The following is a 27,165-nucleotide window of genomic DNA, read 5'->3' as shown; positions in this document are numbered from 1 at the left end:
TATGTGTATTATCTGTACTTAAACTAGTCACAGATAGTGTAGGATGAGTAGTCCTCTCTGGTTCAAAAGTTCTCCTGGTGGCCCCAGGTAAGAGAGGGCCCGCACTAAAAGCAGCAGGTGGACAGTTTACTACCTCACAGGTGGTTATGATTTACAATCACACAAGAAGAGCAGGTGTCTGACACATTGTCCTGAGACTTTGCTGCAGGCTCAGTACCTTCTCTTTGTGATCATTATGGGTGAAGCTCACCATCAAGACAGTGTCACCCACAAGTTTTGACTATCCATCATCTCACTTTAGCAGCCTTTTTTTTTTTTTAAATTTAAAGTGTGTTACATAAACTGCCATATATCTGAGCTGTGGTATGGTTTATACAGTAAAACCTGTGTATGTATGTAAAACATCTTGCTACTGCTGCTGCTTTACATACATATATAAACACACTTTTATCTTTACTAGGGATCAGAGTCGGTCAATCATTGATTTGAAGACTGAATAAACCGTAGAATGATAACAGTGCCATGTAAATAATGTCCCTCTTTCATCCTCCAGTGTGACCAGTGGGGGGTGAACACTGTTCAGAGGAATAAAAGGTGTATCAGATATGCTTCTAGTCCATTATTCTACTTTTATCTTATATCTTTATTTTTATTTTTCTATATTTTCCATTATTCTAATTATGGATATTGAGATTGTTTTACCAGGATAATTTAAGTATTTATCATATCATTTCCTATAATATGATGTCACCAACTAACCTGGAGTCATGGAAAAAAAATTGAAATAATTATTTGACTTTATTGGGTCATTTTTGCAGTTGTTTGTGATTCAATGCTCTGCTTCTCAAACTGTCAAACGAAATCACCATCACTTCCTCTGTAGTATATCAATGTTTTATCAGTGGTAGTGTAAGAATATACCTTACTGTATATGATTATATTAAGTATGTCCACTCCCATTATAGCCAGGTGTCACCTCTACGGGACACAGCAAGCATCACTTTGCCCTATGACAGCTGAATCTGCTGCAATGAAGCAGAAGTGATTGATTTTGGTTTTACGGTGACTGACATTTGATACAGTCGATTACGTCCATATTAGGCGACCAACTCGCAGCAGAGTAGAAATGACTCCACCTTTTTTTCCAGCTCCATCAAAGGGTTGGGTCAGGAGGAGGAAGATTTAAGCAGAGAGGAAGAGGAAGCAGAGCTGACTTCTTCAGACACGCGTTGGGCCACATTATCGGCCTGAATTCGACATAGTCCAAAGGTTTCATTCAGCACAAGTGAGTAGCAAACCTTTCTGACATTGCTTTCACCTAATTCAACAGTTAGCTTCATGTTCACTTCCCGCGTCAAAGAGCTTTTACTTACTTTAAAGTGCGTTTCTCTCCGTGGCGGGGGGGGGGGGGGGGGGGGGGCTGTAGATGTTGGGGGCGCCCATTTATGCAACGTCATATTATTGATATAATATACATTCAGGTGGCTTCGTTTGTTATTTGTCTTGAAAACAAGAACATCTCTGACGTAAACGAAAAAAAACAGCCTTTTTTGGTTCTAAATTAAGAGTCGGTTTTGTTTTTCACCCTTGACCTTATGTCCGGTGTTGCGTTAAAATGTGTGTCCCTTGAAAACGTGTTGTTGGCGCGTAAATTTACATATCAATCAGCTTTCGATATGTGGCGTATTGATGGTCCCGTGCGTGAGTCCGCTTCTCATCATTTGCACCTGTGCTGTGGACAAAGAGCTCATTGACAGCCTGCGCACAGTGGCCATTGTTGCTCTGCCCTTTGAAGGCAGGTGGTATTGTTGACTGTCGTCTATTTTGTCGGTTGTAGCTGTCAAACATATGAGTGGAAGTGATGAGGAGAACACACTGAGGTGTCTAACGGGAAGGATAAGAAGTATTGCACATGTAGTTTCACTTTAGTGGACCACAGGAAATGAAACCTGTTGATCAAATGTTATAACGGTGTCTAACGGTTTACGCCAGAGCTCATGCTCATTTGCGTAGGTTCAGTGTGATCACCAAGAGGCCAAATACATTTTTAAAGGCACAATAGTCTCTTTGTCTTCAGGTATGTCTTTGTTAGTGTATGTGCACTTACTGGAATAATTGACGTGGTTAAATAACTAACACATAATAGTTAAATCATGTTGAAATCAGCTTGAACTTTACCTGTTCTTGAGTTAAGTCAGCCAAGTTGAAAGAAAAACAAATAGAAGGTGTTTAACAAAAATATTGCTAAGAATTGATATGGGGGCCGTGGGGGGATATGGGGCAAAAAGAAGGAAGCCTGCATTATAAGAGTGACTTCAGAGGTCAGTGAGGTCACCAGCTGGGCAAGGCTGGATGATAACATTTATTTTTTTAATGGTATTGCCCCATAAATATATTGAGAAATTCTCAAAACACACTTTTTTTCTTAAACATTTGATTAACTGAATAGGAGTTTTTCTTTTTAATTTATGAATCTGATTCAGATATGGTTGCACTGTGTGTCACACTTTAAATGTTTGCAGTGTTTTAAGTTTAAGTTTACACTGTGTCACAATACAACATTTTTGATTGGGGGGGGGCTTTCTCTAACTGCACATTAAGAAGACTAATTTACAAAACATTAACTACTTGGCTGTTACAAAAAGTAGCAGACCTCAGATCCTCCAGCATCAGGATCGGCCCCCATTGATTCTTTTGTTCCCAGGTGATGGTCTCTCAAGGTAGATTAAGGATCACCGACTGTGTGTAGACATGTAAACATTAGCTGTAACTAAGGACTGTGGGATGGAGACAAAGGGCTGCAAGGTCAGCCAGCCCGGGTGTCTCTCTGATAGTAATGCAAACACTACTGCAGCATTGTGACTGTTAATGCCTCAAGGTTGCATATTGTTATCACTTCATCAGCCTCCAGTGTCAACACGGCCTCGCTGAAGCACAGGAGCAGAGGTGATATTGAAAGTAAAAGCTTCAGCCAGTATAAATGCTCCTTTTTTTCCCTTTTTTTTTTTAAACGGGTTTTTCTGTTCTCTTAGCAGCTGCAGTAAAGTGCTTTGCTTGGGACAGGAAAATGTTAGTCATTCACTTTTCCCTTACCACATATTCCCAACCAGCCTGGTGTTTAAGGGATCCTTGTGAAAACACCATTTACTTCTCAGTGACTAATCCACTGAAGCACAAGGTGCAATAGTCTCACAGATAGCTGACAGTTTGTGATCCTGACTATTTGTTATTCAGTGTTCCCCAGGCTGTTTGTACATCGTTTCCCTAGATGGAGATCAGTGGCTTCAAAATGAGTCTCTGGCAAACTGTACCACTGTTGCTCTTTGCTTTAGATGGTGTCAGTTGACTTGGGGCCCATGTATGCTTTGTAAGGTAAATAAATTATTCAAATCCTGTTGGTCTGTGAGGCAAAATTTAAAGTCCTCATTGTTCTTTTTGTTCCACGTTAATGGAGAGAAGCTGCTTTACTTGACTCTGACATGTTTGCATGCTAAATGCTCCAAACGGCAGTGAAAGGTCCCGTTGAAACAATCTGATCTCTTTGAACAGAGTACTCCTTTGGTGATATTTTAGGAAAGTGTTTGTTTTAGTAAGTCCTCTTCCTGTGGGTGGAGATGCCTCTGTACCTGACATTCAGTTTTTCATTCAGGCCAGTGTTGTAAATGAAAGTTAAAGAGACAGTTAAGGATGCTGTTGTCTATTACAACTCCATTTTATGGTTCTTAGTTAGAAAGGTACAGTATAAATCTTTGCTTGAGCAACTTTCAAACCCCTCCGCTCTGGTTTCATTGGAAGAAGTGTGAAGTTTGATTGGAGTGTGGCCAGAATTTCAACATGGTAAAGTTCGAACCCATCTGAACTGATGCAGCAGTCGTTTTTTTACTACTACAGTGAATTTACTCTTTGAAGCTGCTGTTTAGTGGCTGTAAAAGTTAGTTCAAGGTTTTGATTATACCTTGTACAGCTAGTTCAAGGACATCCTATGTATATATCAAATAAAACAATTCATGAAAATTAGGAACCAGAGAAGTCAGACTTGTATTGGTTTCAAACAGGCTGTATAATATTATAACATATGTAAACATAAAAAAAAAAAACAGTTAGATTTGGTGCAATTAAATAGCTGTAACGTGGTTTAACTTGTTCTTGTTTAAACAGTGCAAGGTTAAGGAGTGAAGTCAGTTTATGCAGCCGCATGTAAGCACTGGCCTTGTTATGTCCTTTGAATATGTCATGGTGGCCTCAGATGACTGGTTAAGTATTTTGACCAGCATGGTCCGGAAAGGTGAAGACAACTTTAGGTGTGTTTTTAGTTTTATCATTGACTGCTTTTTTCTTTTTGGAGGAGGGGGGGTTCACCTGTCACCGAATTGACCTCTAATTATTACTCTGTTTGGTAAAATTAAGATTTTTAATTTTTGCATAGTCGTTAAGGGCTTTCAGATGGTAAGGTCAGTTCCCTGCCTCCCTCCCTGTTGTTGTTGCTTTTTTGTTTTTTTTGTCTTGTTTGTTTTTTGACGCATAATCAAGTTTTTTGGGAAATGAGGCCAAAGGTCAGATTGTAAAAAAAATAAAAATAAAAAAGGAGACTTGGTCATTGTTTTCACTCTGTCTGGGTTGTAACAGTCATATCAGAAAATCACTGTTGTCCATATTTACCATAGTTTTCATCAAGTGGAAGTTCTTGTCATAGTGTGTAAGGTATTCTTGACAGACATGGAGAGTGTCATTCCAGTCATGAAGGAAGTCTTGTGTAATACCAACTTGTCTACCAGGCAGTTTTACTATTGCCCCATCTGTCAAGTCTGGAGTTGTTATGTTGATGAGTTTTAGCATGCTCTCCAATTAGGCCTAAGGACACACCTATTTTGGGAGGGGGGCTTTTATTTTGCAGTTTTATATTTTTAAATAAATTTTGTGTCAATTAAGGTCTTAGTTCTACTTTCTTGTCCTATAAATATGAGCCTGTTACCTGTATTTAGTCTGCTGTATGGGCTCATCTTTGAACTGTAATTGCAGCAGTGAGTTTTATTAAGCTTTAACTCAGTCTCGACATTCAGACATCAGTAGGTTGTTTTCAGAGAGAGACGGGTGCTGCTAAGTGTTTCAAGTGATGGCTTGTTTTTGTGCACGACCCTCCTTTGTAAATCCCAGTGAAGTTTTCCTCTGTAGTTATGGGTTTGGTTGGAAATCCCTCTCAGATTAGCAGGATGGAAAGATACATTACAGATGGCTCCAGTCAAAACTTGTCAGTTTTTTCTTTGTTGTTACAGGTTTTGTCATCATTTCAAGTGGTCATTACAGCTTTGTACCATCCAAGTTTCAGAACACAGCTACATCTCTAAGAAGTCAGGGGGCGAGAATCACGAGCGACCAGGTGCTCGTGCAGGTTTGAAACAAATCCCCAGTGTTAGTCAGTTTTATTTGGAAGAGAAGGCAAATATTATCAGTCATCCCAAACTGTCGATTGCATACATTCATTACAGTTTACAGAAGTGCTTCTTTGTTCAACTTTGACCTGCAGTACTTCCCATGGTTGTGCACAGTGCACACAGTTTTCTATGCAGTGAGGTATTATTGCAGAAATTATGTTCACCTGTGGTTTTGCCTCATTTTACTGGCAAATTTGTCTGAACAAGCACCTAACCTGCAGAAAGAAAATAAGACACGTGAGTTGTGATGACCAGGAAATGGTGTAATTAATTACATTCTTTGATCAGTTTCAACTACTTAATTTCTCTGTTCCAGTGCCTGAACATAATAATTAATCATACTTAACCAGTTGCAGCAATTTATCAGGTGGGATCCATGTTCTTGCAAGCCCCTATAATACCTCACTTTATGGAAACATACCGAAGGATGCAAATTTACTTCCCCTAATGCCTCCTAAACCTGCTGAGGTGCAGTCATTTCGGCACCATCTGCATCAGCTTGAGCTCCTTCATAACGATGCAATGCACTATTGTTGTGTGCGGAAAGTTCAAGAAATCTCAGTCGTTGGTGGGTGAGACCTGCAGCGGGGACTTAGAGGGCGGGAGGGAGGGGCGTGAAGTGAAAGAGACTGGTGTTGAATGGTAGGTCTTGTCTGAAAACTTGCAGGTAGAGATGATACTACTCCCCCACCACCATCTACACACAACCAAACACAATGAGGTGAAGATGGTGTAAACATGTCAGTCCCTAATCAAGTTCAGCAACATTCTTGTGCTTTTGGGGGGAAAGGGGTTAAAGTTAGTATATCTTAAGCATTTGGATGTTTTTTTTCTTGAGGGTGTACTAAAAATGGATGCCATGTGCCCAACTGGTTTATCATTAAGTCATTAAATCATTGAGTGTTCATTTTTTTTATCATATCACAAATCAATATTATCTGACAGCAATCCAGTTCTTTAGACATACTCTTTAATATGATTATGCAACTTACAGTACAATGTCACTGGCCCCTTTATTTTTATTTACAGATGTGACGAGAGATACACAACACGACAGCATGCCTTGAAGTTTGTAGTTATTGAAGGGTGTATTGCAATTGGTAGTTACTGGAGGGATGGAGTATTTTCCGTTTTCAGTTACAATTTTAATATAATTAAATGTGTGCATTAAGAAGCATGTATTTATGGGAAATGTTTAATTACTGTAACAAGACGTCACTCAACTTACTTTTTTTTTTTTTTTAGGTAATTACTGATTTAGGGTTAAATAATACAGTTGCTATAAATATATATATATTTATAACTATATTTATTTATATAAATATATATATATATATATATATATATATATATCATTCATTCGTCATATTCAGAAATACTAATCTTCCTGGAAAATAACTATTTTAAATAGACTAAAAGCACAAGTTCAAAGGTTGAATAACAAAATATTAATGTCTGTGCATTTGCAGAAACGTATAAAATGATATCAGCCAAAATGTGGTTAAGCTTTATTCTGCTTGTGTGCCAGCTAATATTTCTAACCATGTGCTCTCAGGTTCACACCCTCTCTCAGCCACATCCTGCTGAAGACACCACATGACTCAGACCAGTGTTGGTGTTTTCTGTTTATGTCCCAAATGTGTAATGTTACATAAGCTTCTTTTACTTGACCCTCTTTATTGCACAGTAGTAGCGGAGGTAATGGAGTTTTCTATTTCGGCAAATATTTCATTGGGCATGAGGTGGGCATGCTATAATTTTATTTTTTACGTTTTTTAAGTTTTCACATGACAAAGTGGCAGAACGAGCCTGGATGAGGTTGAGTTGTACCTGGGGCCAAGTAATTGGATAATTGTGGGAGTGGTAATGAAGCTTGTGCCCAATTTCTCAATGAGTAAGATTTATAAAGCAGAACCGTTGTATGCATATTTCTGATTTTGTGCGTACACATAGGTTTAGTCATCAATCTGCAGAGTTTTATGCATCTGGCCCCTGGTCTCCAGGTGATGGTGCTGTCTCTGGCGGACAGGAAGAACACACTGACTAATGCCTTTGTTTTCTTTTGAGTGTTCGTCATCATGCTGGCTTGATTGGAATGCATGTCATTGTTTAGCTATGTGCAACTAATAGTAATTCATCTGATTTCACCTGCTCAGTTTCAACTTGGCTGAAGTTGTTGCCATTCAAGACTTTGTGCTGACCTGTTTAAAAGTTTTAAGCACATGAAGGAACAGAAATAAATCTGTTTGAACATAACTTGACAAAAAAAACTCTACTGTCCACACTGTTGTTAGGCCAGAGACTAACCACCACTAACTTATTATTGGTGCTTTGTTATTGTTGGTTTGGCTCACAACATGAATTTTGGCATTAACCTTTGAAGGCAATGCATCAGCATTACTGTCTATCTGACTTTTCAGAGCAGATTTAATCCTGGCCCATCCACGTGCACTGCTCTGGAGGTTTTTCACATTGCATAGCTTGACCTGAGATTTGTACAGTGACAAGACCTTGGCAGCAAAGTCACACTCCTCACACCAGTGTGTCACATGCTGGCAGAAATTCCTGTGCTCAATGCTATAATGCATCTGCTGCACATGTTCCTGCATTTACACTTACCAAGTCAGCAGACCCTCCATTGGATTATACTGTCTTGATTTCCCAAGATTCACTTGCAACTGTGTCAAACACTTGAAATCAACATCCAGTAGAGTTGAATTTGTTTTAATAGACCTCTTATGCACTTCAAGATGAAGTTATAGATGTGTGGTCAATCAGTACTTAGTGTAGTGAATTGGTCGGAGTCCAAAACAGATTCACTTTATTTGGCCCTGGAAACAACAGGGTGTATCTGCAGCACACATCTAGTCTGGGATTTTACTGAAGCATGTGTAATTTAAATAATTGAAAAGTTTTACAAACTGCTGACACTCTGCACGACTACTGCAGCATCAGTAAAATGGAAATAGTAGCAAGTATTTCTATCTTTCCGACAACTTTGACTAGTTGTGATTTTTACTTCCGTAGGTTTAGCATGAGGGATTGTTGTGGTTTGATGGATCCTCTTTGAGTCACACAGCATTTTTGATGACTATCACACTTCAGAAGTCAACCATATCAGAGGTCAGGGGTTAAATAACTACGTTTTTAAACCACCACAATTGGCGCTTCCACATCCTTCCGCCTTTACACTGTGCTGATGCTTATTTTGCAAGGTGTTGGTTTCACCGGACAAGATGACTATCATATTTGCGATGGCCCTGTCAGCGACTATAGCAGAGTACGATGATCTATTTTGTTGTCAGGTGTATTTGGGGGAGGGGCTAAAATTAACTGGAGTGCCGCCACCACTCCCCCCCACCTCCCTCCAGGGCCAAAGTGACAGGTAAAACCAGCCCAGTCAGTCAGATACAGTGCGACACTGAAGAGGATATTTACAATGACAAGATCATCTGTGCAAGAGATTCAGATTATACAGACTGCAAGGGTTCGTGTTGCTAATAAATTTTACTTACCAGCCCCCCATAGCTAAATTCTGAGAGCATTGTTTAGCTTTGCGAGGCTGTTTTGCTCTTCTGCTGGTCTGCAAGAATGAACACTGCCTTGCAGACTGAACACAAATGTTTGAACTCTCAACAGTTAAGCCATTGTGTGCAGTTTTGACGAGGACACATTGATAACTAGTAATATTCACAAATCTGAAGAAACGATGAAGGAAACTGCAGGGGTTCCCCATACATCCATCCCTGTAGTGATCCACAAGCAGAGCATGTAATACTATAAGTATTATACTGTTAAGTGTTATTGTTACTAAAGATTGTTTTATTCCTCTGTGAATCTCCTGGGTGTGACAGTTAGATCAGAGTAAGTGATTTCCTATCAGAGAGAGCAAAACTTCCTTACACAACTCACTCAGAAGAATTTAAGCATTATCGTATGAGTCATCTCTTCCCTTTGCAACAATAGTTTTTGTCTGCCATTAACTTCACTGTCCAACCCTGAGTAAACATCAAGGTTTTATGATGCTTTCAAGCTGTGGAGCTCGAGTGTGTGTTGATTCCCCTGTAGGCTATTATGTTGTGCTCATTTTGTTGCCACTAAACTGGACATGTGAGCTTTGTCTTTGAAGTCTATGAAGCAAGCATATGGTAGATTTGTGTGGTTATGTTAAGCATAATTGTAATTGTAAATAGACAATACAAAAATAAAGTAGAAACAACGATAAATGAAAAGAATTTGAAAATGTGTCTGCAAAGCCGGGTGGGGTGGGGGGTCCACACTGAGATTACGCAGGTTGAAACAAATACACAATTTTTACAACTACTCCTTGGTTTGTTTCAGGCATTTTAGTCCTGATTGATTGTCCCACAACACAGAAAAAGAAATGGAAGCTAGTTTTGCTTTATGGGTGTTGGCCGGGTAGAGAGCCAGTAACAGCGCAACAATGGCCCCCTTCATGATAACAGAGTCTCCACTGATTTCTCGCCCGCTGCCTGTGAATAATATTATCAGCCCACCCCTGAGAGAAAACTTACAGGGCGACTCCAGAGTCGTGTGTTTGTGTGTGTTGAATGTTTCAGCGGGTGGAAGGTGTGACCAGGAGAGTTTTTAAAAAAAAAAAAGAAAAAGGAGGAAACTCACTTGTTGATGTCAGGGTGGCGTTCACAGAAGTAGCTAGTTTAATTTTTTTTTTTGTGGTATGGGTTTAAATAGGGGCCATCTCACTCTCACACACAGTGCTCTCTCTCTCTCTCTCTCTCTCTCTCTCTCTCTCTCTCTCTCTCTCTCTCTCTCTCTCTCTCTCTGGCTCTGCCTCTTTTCCTCCCTCTCCTTCTGTGAGCTGGTTATTCATCCACTGTGTGAGTCAGGGAGGGTGGGGATTTGGAAGACTGCTGTACCAGTCACACTTTATCAGTTTACTTTCTCATTCCCCATCTCTCTCTCTCTTTGTGTCTGTCTTCCTCTCCCTGTGCTGCTGTTTTTCTTTTTGCTGCTGCCACCCCTGCCTGCCTGCCCCGCCTGCCCTGCCTGCCCTTATAGTTTACGAAGAGGCTTTGCTGTGCCGTGAAAAAGGAGTCACGCTTGCTTTTGATGATTTAAGGGGAAAATTCTAATCTCAGGTAAGTTGCTCAATGTTATGTAGAAGGTGAACTAACTTGTGTGTGGAGTTTGCCCACATGTTGAGCAGCTCAGGGTGTTTTTTTAAACATTTCTTTCCCCTTAGTTTTCCTCAGTAGGTTTCTGTTCTTTTGGTGTTTGAGGATCTCAGGCTGTTCTGTTTACAGTGTCTCTTTTTATGAGTGTGTTTGAGTAATGGGTTCCTGGCTACACCTCTCCGATTTTTCGTTTCTTTATCTCAGCTCCAGTTTGTTCATCATTAACTCCTACCTCGTGAGTGTGAGCTCCCTTTTTCCATCCCTATGATTCATTGACATGGCTCTCATAGGAAATGTTCTCCCTCCCTCTCCACTGTACTATGTCTCCTTGGTGGATGTAAACCAGCCATCTTGTTGTCAAGGTTGCCTAATATTGAATGGGTGGTTGTGGTGGGATATACAGAGGGAGTGACTTTGTTTAATGTAGGAGTTTAAAACAATTTTAGTTGAGTGGTACAACCTAGGGCGGATGTAGATGTAGACTGGTGCTTCACTGGTCATGTGTTTGCAGCATCACTGTGTCATGGGAATGATACAGGAGACGCTCTTTGGACCCCTCTTCCCCACAGTCATGAGGAAGTTCCTGTCCTCTCGCTGAATTACTACCTGCTATAACTGAACATCAGTGACCATTGAACAACTGAGATCAGGTTTTACCGCCAGTCCAAATTCTGTGGTAATGTGCAAACCTTTAACTTGTGAAGATTAAAGGCAGTGAGGTGGTGTCATTATGTTTGAGTTCAATGATGACCAGATACAATAAATGGTAGAGAAGTGTCAAGAGCAGTGAGGTGCAGTAACTGCTGCTGGTTGTTTGTATGAAATGGGTTTTGTGGTTTTACCTGAGCTGAACTGGAAGGGGTTTCATTTTCGTTTTTCTTCTATCTTCATTTGGGCCTCAGGATACAGAAATATTGTTTCCCTTTTCTTGTTAGTGTTGTCATGATCATAAGACCATCTCCCTGACTCGCACAATCACTTTTATTAATGGGTCAGTATTCCAAAAAAACCCCCAAAAAAACAAGTGGATCTAGAGTCATGAGTCATGTTGCATGTTCAGCAGTTTGAACATGAAAACTTGGCACATGGTGCCAACAAACTAACTACCAAAATGTAATGCTTTACCAACATAATTGGTAATAAAGGGAGAATTCTTTGTCTAGGTGATTATAACACAGTGGCCTTGGATTGTGTAGTGGCAGAGTATGATCTGATCAATTTAACTGTTCAGCATTTTTCCTCAGAACAAGACAGCGTCTGCACTACAGACATGATGGTACTCTTGTTGAAATGTGAGGCGCCTGACCAAATGCCTCATCGTCGGTTGAAAAACAACCACAGCTTTTTGTGTAAGAGTTTTCTGAAGATTTTGTGATGTGTGTGATCTGTTATACAACACCATTCAATTTCATCATGTAAGCGGCTGGAAGTTGGTCAGTGGTATCAAGTGCATCTACCAGGAATTGGTCTGGAATGTTAGACTCATTCACCTGGAAGCTTGACAAGAAGATCCACCACAAAGATACAGCGGCGGTGTCGTAGCCCTTTGGTTAACTATTGTAAAAGCCCTGAGGTGAACAAAACTGCAGGGGGCATCTACAAAAAGAAGAGGAATGTCCCGTTTGTGAGAGAGAATCTGTTTTACACTGTATGCCTGTGCTCTTCAGTTTTGACTCTTGACACAATGAATGCACAAATTATTGAGGGGACTTTTTCAACAAATATAAAATGTATTTAGATAAAAATGATCATTTTTCCTCTTTGATGCTTATTCCTCCTTTTTGTAATCACAAAGAAACACAATCAGATTACGTTATTTTTGAGATCCTTGAGCCAGTTGATTTGGATTGTGCATAAAGGGCTGCAACTCGATACAAGTTTTATTTTATATTTTCTGCAGTCAATATAAGTTTGTGTCTAACGATGTAAGATGTTTTACAGTCATTCACTTGAAGCACTCAGTCAGCTGCAGGCTGAAATGGCCTGGAAAATGAATGTCCCGTATCCAATTTCCTACATTTCCTTGCAAGTTACATTTCCTGTTTACGCATCCTGTGATAACAAAGCATTTAAAACTGTCACCAAAAGCAGGTCGGCATCCTTAAACTTGGACCCAGCTAATTATTGGCAAACACTGCATAACTGTAAAATTTCTTTTTACTGTATTCTTTTTTTTGCCATTTTTCTGAGCAGCACCTGCATGAGCTCGGCTCCCTGCCCCTCATTCTCCAGCCTGAAACTATTAGCTTTTAATTATATTGGCTCAGGGAGGGTTGGACTTTAGTCCTTGGGCATTGAAGACTCAATATTGTAGATTGTACATCAAACAATAGCTCCCTCTGGGTCCAGTGTGCTGAGAAGAGACCGCACCCTGCATGTCCTCTACTTTGTGACTACAGTTTACACTTGATACGGTTAGGCTTTGTCAACAGAAATCTGCAGGTCTGAAAACCATAGCAACATTCCTGTGTGCAGGACTGCATGTCGTGTCACTTTCCATTAGCAAAATACTTCTCCCTATTTTTGTTGTTGAGCTGACAGATTTGGTTTGCAGTGGCAGTCTTCCAGTAAATGTAGTTGCCACATAACAAGAAGGAACACTGGTTGTTAGCTTAAGGAACTGCGATATCTGTATCAGGGAAGTTCAGTGATCAGCAACTTTCCCTTTTTTCTTTTTTTTCTTTTTTTTGTTGTTGCTGGCAGCTGGGTTCATGTGAGGAGAGCAGTCTGGATATTGTGTCTTAACTTGTGGACTGACTCCTACACACGAACAGCTTGAAGAGTGCCGCCTCACTGTGGGATGAGGGATGTCCTCTTAGTTCCCTGTAGCACCTCCTCTCTGATATCAGGCCATGTCTGATGAGTGGCTGGAGCCAGGGCAAAGCATCCTGGGATTTTTAGGTGGGAGTGTTTGCTTGGTGAGGGCTGAACTTCTCTGTTCCAGTAATTGCATTTCAGTCTCGCTGAATCAGGAAATATCACAACGTTCTCCTCCTTTAAGGCATTTGAGGCATTTATTGGTCACGGGTGATGACCAGCAACACACAGGCAATGAATGAAAGATGTGAATTTTATTTTTGTGCACCGGCATTCATGTAATTTACTCTTAAAGGAGAAGACTGCTGAATTTTATTTTGCAATGTCTGAAATTTTAGTGTGTAGAATGAATTTGCACAATAATGAATTTTCACAGAAGCTGAATGAAAAAAGATGGGGAAGGAGATTGGCACATTTTCCAGTTCCTAAATGCATCAGAAAACTTACTTATGGATCAAGATGTGTCCAGGAAGTGCATCTTTTCTCTTTGAAATACAACAAAACATTGTTTTCTTGAACTGAATGATGTTTCGTTCATTGAATTGCTATCATGGGACTGGTGGAAGGATTGCTGCTGTGCGTGGCTTTGATGAGGTGAAACTAATGGTGATCTCTTTTTTGCAGATAACTGGGTCTTAACAAAACAAGATGGTCAAAATGCTTCAAGAGATTCAGGAAATTGGCTCACACGCCATGGATATCTACGACTACCTCTTGGCAGGAATTGGTAAGTGACTGACCTGACAAAAAAATACTCTTCTTTTTTGTTTTTTTGTTTTTTAATATCATGTAATCTTTCTCTTTCTCTCTAGATCCACGACTGAAGAACTATCCACTGATGCAGAGTCCTGTTCCCATGACTGCAATATTGCTGTGCTACTTATTCTTTGTACTGTACCTGGGACCTCGCATAATGGCTAATCGCAAGCCCTTCCAGCTAAAGGAAGCCATGATAGCCTACAACTTCCTGCTAGTGGCGCTGTCGATATTCATTGTCTATGAAGTGAGATGCTTTTCTGCACATTTTGAATATTTCAGATATTGCACACAATGCTGCTGTCTGAATAGACATGGCTAAATTAGTGTAGTTTGGTTGAATTCTATTTTGAAAGATCTGTTTTAAAATTTGCATGTAATTAGCTAATGACTTAACTTCAATGCAGTGTTTTGTCCCCAAGTAAATACAATTTTCCTGTTCTTTAGTTCCTGATGTCTGGTTGGGCCACAACATATACCTGGCGATGTGACGCCGTTGATACCTCCAACAGTCCTCAAGCACTACGAGTGAGTCCCTCATTGCTCCTCAGTCACACATACTATAATCCCTGACTGATATCAGCCGAAGTCATTATTCTCTAGCTGTGCACGTGTTCGCTAATGACCATTTCCTGTTAACTTGACTCTGTATTCACCTCACCAGATGGTCCGAGTGGCCTGGCTGTTCTGGTTCTCCAAGATTATTGAGCTCATCGACACAGTAAGTCCAGTCCATTTAACCCGACGGCTCGGTGCGCAATTTTACGTCCTGTCGTGATCAGTTTTGTTCAGCAGAGATTCAGGGTTTTTCTTGGCTCAAAATGAGAGGGAAGTGGCACCATCCTGATCATGTGCACACATGTGCATGTGTAATGAGCCGCAGACGCTTCTCACAAGCAACTATTTTAGGAGTTCTAGTGAATCTGGCGCAATTTCCATAAACTGCAACGATTTAGGAGATGTGACCGTTTGCATTTTTCACAATTTCATGACATTTTAAAAATAAATGAAACAATTAATTGGAATAAAATCATCAGATCGATCACAAATGTAAATAAACTTTTCTTTCAACTGCTTAACAAATCTTTGCTGCCTTTGTGTCACATTTACAAATTCACAAAAGAAAATCTTTACCAATTCAATATTTTTCCAACTGATATTTGGCTAAATGAGAGAAAAATTGTGTTTCTTCTATTTATTTTTTTTTGTCAATCTTTCAAAATGTGACAAACATTACCCCAATGTCTACAACACAGGACTGTTTTTTAAAAAAGTTTGATGTTTTTTTTCTGTCGTCGTCTTTATCGATTAATACTGAAGTACGCAAACTTTAATTATTCCAGGGTTCAGGAGATAGTTTAAAATGTATATGGCTAAGATGAATAAAAAGTGATGGTAAGAAGATGTTGTCGAGAGCTTAAGGCGGCACAAAATTTGACAGAGACAGCCACCTTGTAATTCTCTATGCAGGAAAAACCCTGGAGAATGGCTTTGACTAATCAATATCCTCTTTCGGTCAGATGTTCTTCGTGTTGAGGAAAAAGCACAGCCAGATCACCTTCCTGCACATCTTTCACCACTCCTTCATGCCCTGGACCTGGTGGTGGGGAGTTGGCTACGCTCCTGGTGGGTACACATTTACTAAATCTTGACTCATCAGTTAAACACTGATAAATGGACACAAGCAGCCAGGGTGTGTAACATAGTCACGTAATCCTCTTTTACATGTAGACCTCTACTATCAACCACAATGTTCCTTGTTTGGTTTCTACTTTGGTCTTGTTGAGCTCTTCAAGAAACCTTGCGCAGGCTTCCTGTAAATTACTGAATTCTGTTTAGTCATGAGAAAATGATTAACCAAGAGCCTCTTTCTAAAACCTCCATGGTCTCTTCTTGATTTCTTGAGGTTCTTTGGCTACATTGGTGGAGTCAGTCTAATGTTTTGTGATTTTTACTCCAGGTGGAATGGGATCCTTCCACGCCATGGTGAATTCTTCTGTCCACGTCATCATGTATTTCTACTATGGCCTTGCTGCTGCTGGACCACAATTCCAGAAGTTTTTGTGGTGGAAGAAATACATGACTGCCATTCAGCTCGTATGTACACTCGTGCAGTTTTGTTGTTCATGTCCACGCTTCTGCTCCCAAGGCACCGAGATAAATTCATCTACATATATATATATATATATATATATATATATATGTATATATATAGAAAGTCTTTGGCTGACCACTGATTTCTCCCCAACAGATCCAGTTTGTGCTAGTATCTCTCCACGCTACCCAGTATTACTTCATGGACAGCTGCGACTACCAGTTCCCCATGATCCTCCACCTCATCTGGATGTATGGAACCTTCTTCTTCGTGCTCTTCTCCAACTTCTGGATCCAGGCTTACGTGAAGGGTAAGCGGTTGCCCAAACAGGACATTAAGCAGTGTCAGAATGGCACAGCTGTATACACCAAAGATAAATGCCATGAGAATGGCAAACACCACGAGAACGGCACCAGCAATGGTATCAACCACGGAGCCACCAACGGCACCAGCAATGGCTCTGCTCACCATGAGAATGGCAGCACTCACATGGGCAAGATGAAGAAGGCCTAGGATCTTTGGAAGGAAACACCCAAGAAATATGACCCCGCGAACCTGTTAAAACTACTACGGATTCCAAAGATAATTTTGGCTGTGTTTCTTTTCCTGTTTTTAGTTTTATATGCAAAACATGGGGAAATGACGTGGTCAATGATTTCCACAGTTGGGGTCCCACATTTAGTTGGTTTGTTCGTTCGTTTGTTTGAGTTGGGGAACCATCTATGGAACACAATGTATGAAGAGAAGATGTTTCTGACCAAAATGTTATCTTCACTGATGTTGCAAACAACCTCCTAGTTCAGTGTCACAGAGGTGGCTTTTCACCCCACTCGCCTTCACTACTTATCTGACCCCCATGCCCTCCTGACCCCCCCCCCCCCCTGTGGACAGATGACTGTACAGTTTCTATCAACTTGGAAATACTTTTTGTAAATAGTTTTACAATAAACAAAAAAAAATAACTAATTGTATTGGTATGCTTTAGACTTTCTAAATTTTGTTATATTGTGTATTTAAAATTAAAATGCCAATAAATTCCATTTTAATTTTATTCTCTTGTTTTACACTTTGTGTGTAAGAATATTCAGTAGTAGAACAAGTGCGTACTGTATGTGTAACTTGCTGAGAAGTTTTCAGTTAGTTGTCAGGTCCTGGAAGACTGACATTGTGCTGTGCAGCAGCAAAGAATGAAAGTATTTACATTGCATGCATGTGCCTCTTGTCTTGGCTATCCCAAGTATTTTGAGCGAGTAGGAGGTAAACAAAAGTCCCATTCTGCTTTGTTTGAAAAGACTCATCGTAAGAGGCAGAGGGAAAGCATCCTGAATACTGCATCTATACCCACACAACTAAACAGCTGGGACTCAAATATTTCAGTATTATACTGTTCCTTATATCCATTCAGTGCTAATAAGCTAAATGAACCATTGATGCAGAATGTAAGATAACAATTTTGGTCAAATTACAGACTGGAACAGCAACTTTCCCTTATTTGTAACCGGCCCTGTCACAGCTGTAACTCAATCCTCCTTAAAGTTGTTTTATGAAACTGATATTGCAGGAAACTATTCAATTTCAAATCACTATGATACAGTTGTAAATAAGTATTCATATCATAAAAAAATAAAAATGATTAATACTACAATTTAAAAATACTTGATTACAAGTTAAAGTCTGCCATTGGAAAACTTACAGTGCAGAAATATTATCAGTATTTAAACAAATTGTCCATCATGGAGCAGAATGCCCGCCTGTCTGTGTGATTTATTATTAACAATTAATGTAGCTGTTTGAGGCGTAGCCAATTTAAAATATATATTGTTTCATTTATAACTGACAGGGTAACAAGATAATTGCAAGGGGCCTTGAGATAAATAGGGTAGCAAAGAATTAAAAATGTTATATCTTAATGGAAACCATCAAAACAATGTAAGGAGTGTTGTGCAGAGCGTCCTGGATAAACAGCCAGTGATTCAGTAATTGTTGCGCGTTTAATTCCAGGCTGACATTACATTTCATGAGCAGTCAGTTAAAATACATCCAGTATGAAAACATTCTTCAGGCATTCATTCAGTGTGCATCAAATTGCTACGGAGCTACTACATACAGTACTTCAAGTCATTCTCTTTTTCTGTTTGCTTTAGGGTCATGGGGCTGAATCCAGCTCCCACTTTAAAGGTATTCTCCATATTGGAAATTGTATTGAACATTGTGACATGAATGATTTTCAAGCTATGAAGTTGCTACTACAGTGCAAGTGCAGCACCCTGATCTGATGGTCCATCATAGGTTTCATGCGTACCCAGATTGTCTGCTGCAGGGTAGAGTGAGATCAGAAAACCACTAGAGTCAGACCACTTCTCTCTACTCGTGAGTGGATGAGATGGATGCAGACCTTGGATGTGGTCTGGTTCGCCCTTTGAATGCTTTTATTGCCCTGGAACAGATGGCAGCACTGATGAGACGTGCTGGAGACAGAGTTGTGGTCAGGGTTAAAAAGATGAACTAGTAGGGTGTGTGCGCTCTAAGTGATGTTCTCCAGGATGTAAAAGATGAGCTCCATCACAATGGGCTCGTCACCCCTCTTGCGCCCCCTGCTGTGTATGACAGGGATCAGCACGCTATCCAGGGCATTGAGATACTGAGCTGGGAGGGGCTGCCCATTGCTCCCAGCCACAAATCCCACCTGAAATTACAAAGCAAACCACTAATTAGTTTTAACGTAGTCACACCCAGGAGCCTATTAACTATAAACTTTACAGCTATGCATGATGTGAGTCATATGTTGCATGCTCTCCTCATCGCAGATGGACCGCAGATGAAATTGTTAATTTGTTAGTAGAATACTGCCTATTCTATAGCATAGAAACTAAATGTTTTACAGCTAAATAAAAAAAATTATAAATTATTACTGGAAATTCATTAAAAGGTATTCTGCCAGATTTCTGTCTTAACTAGGAGACGGACACATGAGGCCAATTTTAACCAGATATATTGGACATCTTTTCTGACCTCTTGAGAATCAAATGTGACACGCAGCCCCAGCTTGGCCATCCCGTCCTCTTTGAGCAGTTTGAGGTGTGGACACAGCGCCAAGCAAAACGCCCGGGCAATCCGCTCTGTTAGCCGGTTGTGTTCAGCAGAGTCGGTCGTTCCTCCTTTGAGATGATCCCCCCTCTGCAGGAAGAACACCTGCACAACACATTCACACACAAATGTAAAGGGAGGAGGACAGGTTCAGGTGAACTTCAGTTGATATTTTCATCAGATCTTCATATGTACTTCTGTCCAGCGGATGATTTTCCCATTTTCTTTGTATTCTGACTTCTGGAACATCTTCGTGCTGCTGATGGACTCCATGGATTTCCCATCGATGGGGCTTATAACTCTGGGGGATACAAACATTTAAATGACTACATGTACCAACAACTCACCACACTGACAAGAAGGTGAGATTATGAGGACTGTAAATACAAATACAGCCTTTTAAACATTTTGATTAATCTATGTTTGAATGTGATTGTTATATTGTTCTCTTTCAGCACAACAGCTTCATCCTGCAGCTGCCACCTGAACTTCAAACAGGTGGCCACACTCACCCCTTATTCACAGTGCATTTCTCCTCCACCCACTGTATACAAACGAGCTCCTGGCTGTCTGATTGGTCGAGCCGTCCACAGGTGACGGTGTAGTCTTTCATCTCCCGTAGCGACCGGCGAAGCTCGGCCATGGTTTCCACGGTGATCTGCACCATTAGCCCATCTGGGGAGAAGGGATAGCGATACAGGAGAAACACACAAACAGACACCAACGGGGAGACACAAACACACACACACACTCACATACATCAACATGTACACACGCCTTGACAAACAGTCTGTTAAAGTGTACACAGACACACACATACAAAGATCAACACACTCTGAATGAACAAGTTTGAAGGCAGGGATGTTAACATGCACTACTTAAAACATGCAAACAAGGAATATCCTGCAAGCAGGAAGGTAAAAGTCAAGGTGAAGCTGACTCCCCTCTGATTGGACATCCTACCTTCTACAATGCTGGACTTGGCCAGGTACCCTGCAGACGCTTTCAGAGCACTACTGAATATAAAAAAGCATGATCCAGTTACTGGAAGAAAGAAAGAAAGAAAGATAGAAAGAAAGAAAGGATCTTTAGAGACAGGCTTTGACTGGTGGTTTCAATCCAGTTAGGTCTTTTCAGTGAGAAGAAAAAACTATCATGTAGCATCATCTAGTGTTATACAAGGGAAAGTGCAGCACTGACTGGCTACAATCAAGCACTAGCTGCGCTTAGCATCCCTTACATTAGCCCTTGGGCAGTTTCCAGAAGAACTACTAACTTTGTATTCACAAAGTTCTGTTTTAATCTGTTATAATATGAAATCTTAATCTGTTATAATATGAAATCTTCATTTTAAATATTAATCTGAAATATGTTGAGCATTATCTTATGTGTAGTTCCACATTATTACATGTTTAATATCTTTGGGAATGCTTAAAATTCAAATTATAGATATTTAAAATAGAAATTAAAATTCAATTTGAATAAAGGGTTAAAATTAATAGATTGTATCAAATGGTCTTTGGAGTTGAATAAATGAAAAAATCACATTGAATTTAGCTCTTGTGCTCTTTAGTATGTTAATCTCTTACTTTTTACTGTAATAAATCAAATCATTAATTTAATACTTATATTTCAGTATCAGTATCGGCATCAATCAATCAGAACTTTCCCCTTAATTTCTGACGGCAGTGAACGTCCTCCATTACTATTTGATTACAGGGTGTTAAGCCCAGACTCTGATATTGTGATGTCTCTTCCAGTATCATGTTATGCCCCACCTTTGCGTGGCTGATTGTGGATGCTGATGGCTTGGGTCTGGTACTGGCCGCCGTCTCCTTGCACACAGATGAGGTGGGAGTCTGCGCTCTCATTGAAGCACGCCCCTATGGCCAGCACATGCTCATTGGACTTATTCAGAGCCTTCATTAGCTAATGCCAGACAAGTGAGCAGAGAGGGGGGAAGGATGACGAGAAGAACATAACCGTGGCAAATAACTGTGAGGCATTTGAAGGCTTAGTGTTACCTCATTATAGCCAGTGGTCGGTATCTTTATGCAGGTCCTCTGAGCCTCTAGATCCACAGTGAGGCCCGGCACCATTGGTAGGCTGTAACGGTAATTCCTAAAGTCCTGGAATAGCAGGGGGCAGAAACAGGTCAGGGTCTATTAGGGTAAGTTTGGTAAAGGTTATACCACTAAACTTCCTATTAATGACAGTAAATGTGAGTTTTGCAGCACCACCAAACAGAAGTTGTTACAAAATGTCCTACTCACCACTAGTAGTCTCATTATGGTGTGACCTATTTCCGCAAACAAGGGCTTCCTAAGGCGCACACTGTACAGAGGACACGGGTAAACTGGGAAAACAGAAAGACAGTGGGTTAACCTGAGAGGAAACCTGCAGCTGTACAGATGCAAGATTTCATACTAACACCTGGCTCACATCTGTACTCGGCCCCCAGTCGCAGCATGAGACGCAAGGGAAAGGCTTTAGCCCAGGCCACCTCTGCTCTGTGGACCAGCAGGCCGAAGAGGTAGGGCTGGTTTGGCAGAGGTAGACCTTGAAGGGACTGGAGGGTGGAGTGAACATACAGGAAGCCTGCGTGCTCCTCACTGCCTAAGAATCGACTGCCGAACAGGGAGAGCGACAGGTGTTTCACGACCTTCCCTGCAGAAATGAAGGAGGAAAAGAAGAGATGTGTAATTATAGTAGAATGAGCACTTTGAGGGAGATGACAGTCAGTGCGCTGAGGCAGTGCAGTCAAAATAACCTGTTGAAAATAACTGCGTGTAATGCTGCTTTAGCATGAGCGGCTCCGACCTGTGAGGGTGTCCCTGTACAGCTGGATGAAGTGGCTGAAAATGTCTTTGGGGAAGCTTTTCTCCTCAGGCAGGCACTGCAGCAGCACCACCACCTCCACCTGGCCCACAGCATGCATTCCCTTTGTCGTCACGCACCAGCACTTCCTGTTAACATCTGTCACACAATCAAGGCACAACCTCACGGGTCTACAAGGACATTTTTCAAAGAGAATATAACTTCCAAAATAGAGACATGCAGTGTAGTGAATGTGACAGTATGAGGTATGAAAAGGTGTAAAAGTAATTCTTTCTGATGGAATTTTCAAATCGGCTCTTTTCTAGGCAGCGTAAACAAATTTTTTAGGAATGACACAATATGAATGAGATAAAAAAAAAGACGTACAGTTGACCAGCTTGACCATAGCAAGTAGGTTGGCATTGAGGACAAACACCAGGGGCTTGGGTCTGCCGCTCTCCAGCTCATGGATGAGCAGCATCTCAGAGGGCTGCTCCTCCACAGTGTAATCTGAGGAAGAAAACATAGTATCGCTGCCATTACACTGCAGTATCTTTGGCGGGCACTCGTGCTTTCAGCTTGCAAGAGCCATTAAAAAAAAAAAAAAAAAGAAACTAGATAAACATAAAAGATTCATGTGGGAAATTTAATTACATAAAGCTGTGTAAGGATTAATAACCATTGCCTACACCCGGCTCTAAATAACATGCAAGGACAGGAAGTTTTTATTAATGCTATCATTTAAACGCCTTTGTTAAACCAGGCAACATGGGTCCACATTATTATTTACAATAACAGCACTAGGGAGTAGCCATGATTATTAAGTGGGAAGAACCACAGAGACTTAGATAGGTGCCTTGCCCAATGGTATATTGATGGTGGGGCAGCTTTGTGACAAAGACGAAGCTGAATATAAATCAGAGGGGTATTTATACAAACTTGTGTGGTGTGTTCTGAACCGCATACGTTTGTGTGATGATTATGCAGCAGCCAGGTGTTGGCAATGCATGATTTCATCCTAACCTCTTTAAATCTGAGGCCGCAAATGTATATGCATGGACGGGCTGCATATGTCTGCGTCCTGCTACCTTCAGGTGGCTGTAGGGATTTAATTACCTGAAAGGAATCCTTTACAGAGCATAAAAGTAAGTTGTGGATGACAGGTGCTGGCAGGAATCACTGATTAATCTTTCATTCAGAACAGACACGCTTAAAAGTGTTCATTTAGGTTATTCAGTTGTAAACGATGCTGTCATTTCACAACATTTGCACTTTCTTTTGTCATCACCAAACTGTCCTTGACCTCGTCTTGTGCTGCCTAATTTGCATGAAAGTCACATCTCTTTCTGCCTCTCCTCCATGCAGCCTTGAGCAAGGCATGAAAGCATATTTCAAGAGCAGGAAATTGCCCGTATGTGTGCTACCATGAACAAAAAGGCAAAGTCGTTTTTGCTCACATTGGATTGCACCTGTCTTACCTCCTTTGACTCCTGTGGAGGTGAGGATGGGAGGCAGGCCTTCCAAGGGGATGAGGTTGGTAGAGCTGTTCACTAAAGCTGTGGTGCCCCAGCCATAAGGACCACAGGCCTCCTACAGGAAGAGGGAGACAGAGGAGTGGGCCCAGGTTTGTTGTGCAAAGAATCGAGCATATAGAACCCTAAATGCTGACATTTATGATTTGTTTTCCAGTTGATCGAGTTTCATGTCCTCTGTAGTCTGTCTGTGCTGTTATTTTTTGGTGATCCTACATTGATAGATGTCCCATGTGGCCGCAGGGTTCTCCTGATCTGTGGTGAACCCACAGGACTTTTAACCGTCCCGCCCAGCGCTCGCCTCATCAGCGGTGAGAACGATGGCCCTCTGACTGGTGTGGTCGGAGCAGACTCTGACTGCTTGTTGGCGAGGATTTCATCAGCGAACCACACCCTCCTTTTTCCCCTTGGAGGTGTCCCTGAGGAGAAAATGTCAGAATTAATTATGCCAAATTTCTTTTAAAATCTGTAAAACTTTAACAAGAAATAACAAGAGAGTCCTCACTTTTAATGAGAGTCGAGTGACAGGAAACACAAACTCGTCCCTCCTTGCCATCCAGATGTGTAAGTCTGAACTTCAGACTGGAGCAAAGTGAACAAAATACCTGACGATACACACATGCACACACCACATAAGGACGGACACATACATGACACACGACTATCAAATCACTTTTTACTTGGGGGCATCGAATTACATTTTATTTGAAATGTTTCACAAAACATAAACATACATTTTTTCCTCACCTTCCCACAAGCACGGCAGTGGTGCCTCCTCTTAGTAAATGTAAACTTTACCCCACACTTCATGCAGACCTGTGCTTGTGCATCAGGGATCCACACTGGTGCCACCTCCCCGAGGACACTGCCCCGGTCCTTGGACAGGATACCAGCAGGGCTCTGCTGACACTCATTATCAGGATCCCCAGGGGAGGCTGGAGTCTCTCCCACGGCTCCTTCCCCACTGGCTGCCTGGGCCTTGCTGGTGTTTGTCTCATCTCTTCCGTTAGCTTTGGCCGTCTTTAACTGACTCTGGAGCTCCCTGGACACCCTGCCATATGCCTCCTCATGTGAAAGAGTAGAAGGCGCTGCAGTTGCCTCTGAGCTGCAGGGCTGCTCTTGTTGCTGCTGCTCCAGCCCGCTCTCCTCCAGCTCCTTCTCCTCAATCACAGAGTCCTCCTTTGATGGGAGAGCCTGGTGTTTCTTCTCCTCCACCTCCGCCTCCTCCTCTGGCCACGCAGCTTCGGCAGGGCTCAGCACCAGGGGGCTGGATGACTCCCCGAAACAACTCTCGCCCCATGAGGAGATGGCGGTCACAGTGCAGCTGCCCTCCTCCAGCTGGGAAGGTGAAGCAATTTTGGCAGGATGCTCAGATGGTTTCTGCTCGCCATCTGGCGCAAAAGTGGTTCTGACTGTTGCATCTGAAGCAGCTTTAGAAGGAGATTCTGGTCTGATCTGTCCGCAAGCCAGTCTAGGTTTTGACACATCTCCATCTTTGAGCACCAGCAGGCAAGGTCTGTTCAGCCAGTGATGCTTTGTGTGCTGAAGAGACGGATTGTCTCCTTCATCTGTTTGGAGGGGAACATGATGATATCATGAACGATCAATGGCTCTATTGCTCTTCCTGTCAAGCGCGCACGCGCGCGCGCGCGCACACACACACACACACACACACACACACACACACACACACACACACACACGCACCATGCATGCATACACGCTCATTAATAATGACTGCAGGTGGAAAAGCTGTGTTCACATGTGCTAAGTGGCCATTTAACAGCATGTGTTAATTCATACTATCACCTCTAACACACCTCGCAGCTTTCAATCATCACTAAAGGCAGCACTATCTTGTGGTCGTCCTTGAGAGCTGTGTCTGAGCTCATCACAGGATGTAGAGCTATGTGGACTATAGACACAGAACCAATACTAGTTGTAGAGGCGATTGATGACACCACATAGCTGCTGGTTCCCCAGAGAGGTTCAGTATTGGTTCTGTGTTTAATTGGCTCTGTATAGCGTCTCATATTGAACGATTTTTAAGTTGCAGGTTTTCAATCTAAGAACATTTGCTGTTTGTTTTGTTGTTGTTTTTTTTTATCTTGGTCCATTTTTATATGCCCTTGGTAATATACCAAACACACATTAACACATGTGCATGGTAATAAAATGATTTGGATCCAAATCATCCACTGATAACCTGAGTGTGTACTCCATGTAAAAGACCTCCCCATTCATAATCTTTACAGCAGATTCTACAGAAAGGTGAATTACTTGGCAGTTACTGTCTCAACAGCACTTCCCTAACATGATGACCACATAATAACCATTGCTGCACATTACAGGCACGCAGTGCAAAGGGAGTTAGAGCTTCCAGAGCTGGTGTTTCATTGAGCTCGGTGATACGAGTGATTCATGAATAGTTATGACCCAGGAGAAGACCCCACTGAAGAAGTCATAGGTTCAGCAACCCATTACAGCCTGTTCAGTTCATACATGACATATTTTTTTGCTACATTGTTGGATAGGAGGTTTGGCACAAAATAGCAAAAAAAAAAAGAGACATTTGATGTAAAGGATCTCGTCCCATTTATAAAAACAGAGTGAAATAACTTTTCCAGGTTAAACTGCATTGCAGCCCCTTCACAAAAACCATCTCTTAAAAAAAAAGGAAAAGAAAAGGCGGGCCGTGTGTTTCCTGCTGCGGACCACACAGTGATGATTTCCCGAAACGGCGACGAGGCTGCACCGAGCCGACTCGCTGAGCTGAGCTGAGCGCTCGCTTCCCGGGAAAGTGACGCATTCAACGCACGTGCAAATGTTTAATGCGCTCGCAGGCACCGAGGCCGGCGGCAATGCGACACTCACCCCGCATCCCGTTACATCAGACCACGCAGGACACTTCACTGAGGTGATGTTTATTGGTGGTATTTGAGCGCTCTGCGGACAGCGTGTGTATGTACGCAGCCTGTCCTCACACGGGAATGTGCGCAACACACACACACACACACACACACACACACACACGTTTCAGGTGATGCGGACTATGCGCGCAGCCAAATGCTGTATCAGCGGATTCTGTGACAAACACAGACGCGCAGTATCATCATCCTGTAACACAGAGGCAATGAATGGGGAGTAGGCAAAAAAAAAAGCATCCCCACCCCAGTGATATCAATGCATCTCTTACCCTCTGTTATTGCCCCCAGAAGGCTTTCGTTCTCGTCGTCCCGCGCAGTGAAGAACTTCAGCATTTTATCCCGTTACATCTGAGTGCCGAGGAAAACGGATTCAAGCAGCAGTTTCTTGCTGACAAGAGGAGGATGGGATGATTTCGCCTCTCTCCCACCCCCCCTCTTCTGTGTGATCTCCCTCCTCCCCTGTGCCTCTCTGCAGCTCTTTGAGGAAACTCAAGAGGTGTGCAGAAATGTCCCTCCCCAGTTTGGTGTCTACACAGCCAGCAGAAC

General features: G+C 41.7%; 2 protein-coding genes across 5 annotated transcripts; one reads left to right on the top strand and one right to left on the bottom strand.

The window, feature by feature from the left end:
* The first annotated feature begins 1,140 nt into the window (after positions 1-1,140).
* elovl1b (ELOVL fatty acid elongase 1b) lies at positions 1,141-17,307 on the top strand. 2 transcript variants are annotated; one of them, XM_056379045.1, is made up of 9 exons: positions 1,150-1,285; positions 10,473-10,552; positions 14,030-14,132; positions 14,218-14,408; positions 14,609-14,689; positions 14,826-14,882; positions 15,682-15,787; positions 16,122-16,258; positions 16,413-17,307. In XM_056379045.1, exons 3-9 carry the CDS (start codon positions 14,054-14,056, stop codon positions 16,767-16,769), a joined length of 1,008 nt encoding a protein of 335 aa, XP_056235020.1. In that variant the 5' UTR covers positions 1,150-1,285; positions 10,473-10,552; positions 14,030-14,053; the 3' UTR covers positions 16,770-17,307. The 2 variants fall into 2 exon arrangements, with proteins under 2 accessions (XP_056235021.1, XP_056235020.1); XM_056379046.1 differs by lacking the exon at positions 10,473-10,552 and having other exon boundaries at positions 1,141-1,285.
* Positions 17,308-18,228: 921 nt separating this feature from the next.
* zfyve9b (zinc finger, FYVE domain containing 9b) lies at positions 18,229-27,134 on the bottom strand. Of its 3 annotated transcripts, none has more exons than XM_056377583.1 (16): positions 26,889-27,126; positions 24,440-25,260; positions 24,198-24,297; positions 23,909-24,111; positions 23,639-23,750; positions 22,548-22,670; positions 22,164-22,319; positions 21,786-22,010; positions 21,617-21,699; positions 21,368-21,472; positions 21,122-21,272; positions 20,307-20,387; positions 19,856-20,018; positions 19,539-19,644; positions 19,269-19,448; positions 18,229-18,942 (listed from the first exon to the last, which is right to left on the bottom strand). In XM_056377583.1, exons 1-16 carry the CDS (start codon positions 26,950-26,952, stop codon positions 18,781-18,783), a joined length of 2,835 nt encoding a protein of 944 aa, XP_056233558.1. In that variant the 5' UTR covers positions 26,953-27,126; the 3' UTR covers positions 18,229-18,780. The 3 variants fall into 3 exon arrangements, 2 of the variants coding, with proteins under 2 accessions (XP_056233558.1, XP_056233560.1); XM_056377585.1 differs by lacking the exon at positions 26,889-27,126 and adding an exon at positions 26,567-26,689; XR_008827974.1 differs by lacking the exon at positions 18,229-18,942 and having other exon boundaries at positions 19,415-19,448; positions 19,856-20,133; positions 26,889-27,134.
* Positions 27,135-27,165: the final 31 nt, after the last annotated feature.

The sequence above is a fragment of the Seriola aureovittata genome, chromosome 6, assembly GCF_021018895.1.
Source record: "Seriola aureovittata isolate HTS-2021-v1 ecotype China chromosome 6, ASM2101889v1, whole genome shotgun sequence".
NCBI classification, from domain to species: Eukaryota; Metazoa; Chordata; class Actinopteri; order Carangiformes; family Carangidae; genus Seriola; species Seriola aureovittata.
This window is presented reverse-complemented; position numbering and strand designations above follow the sequence as displayed.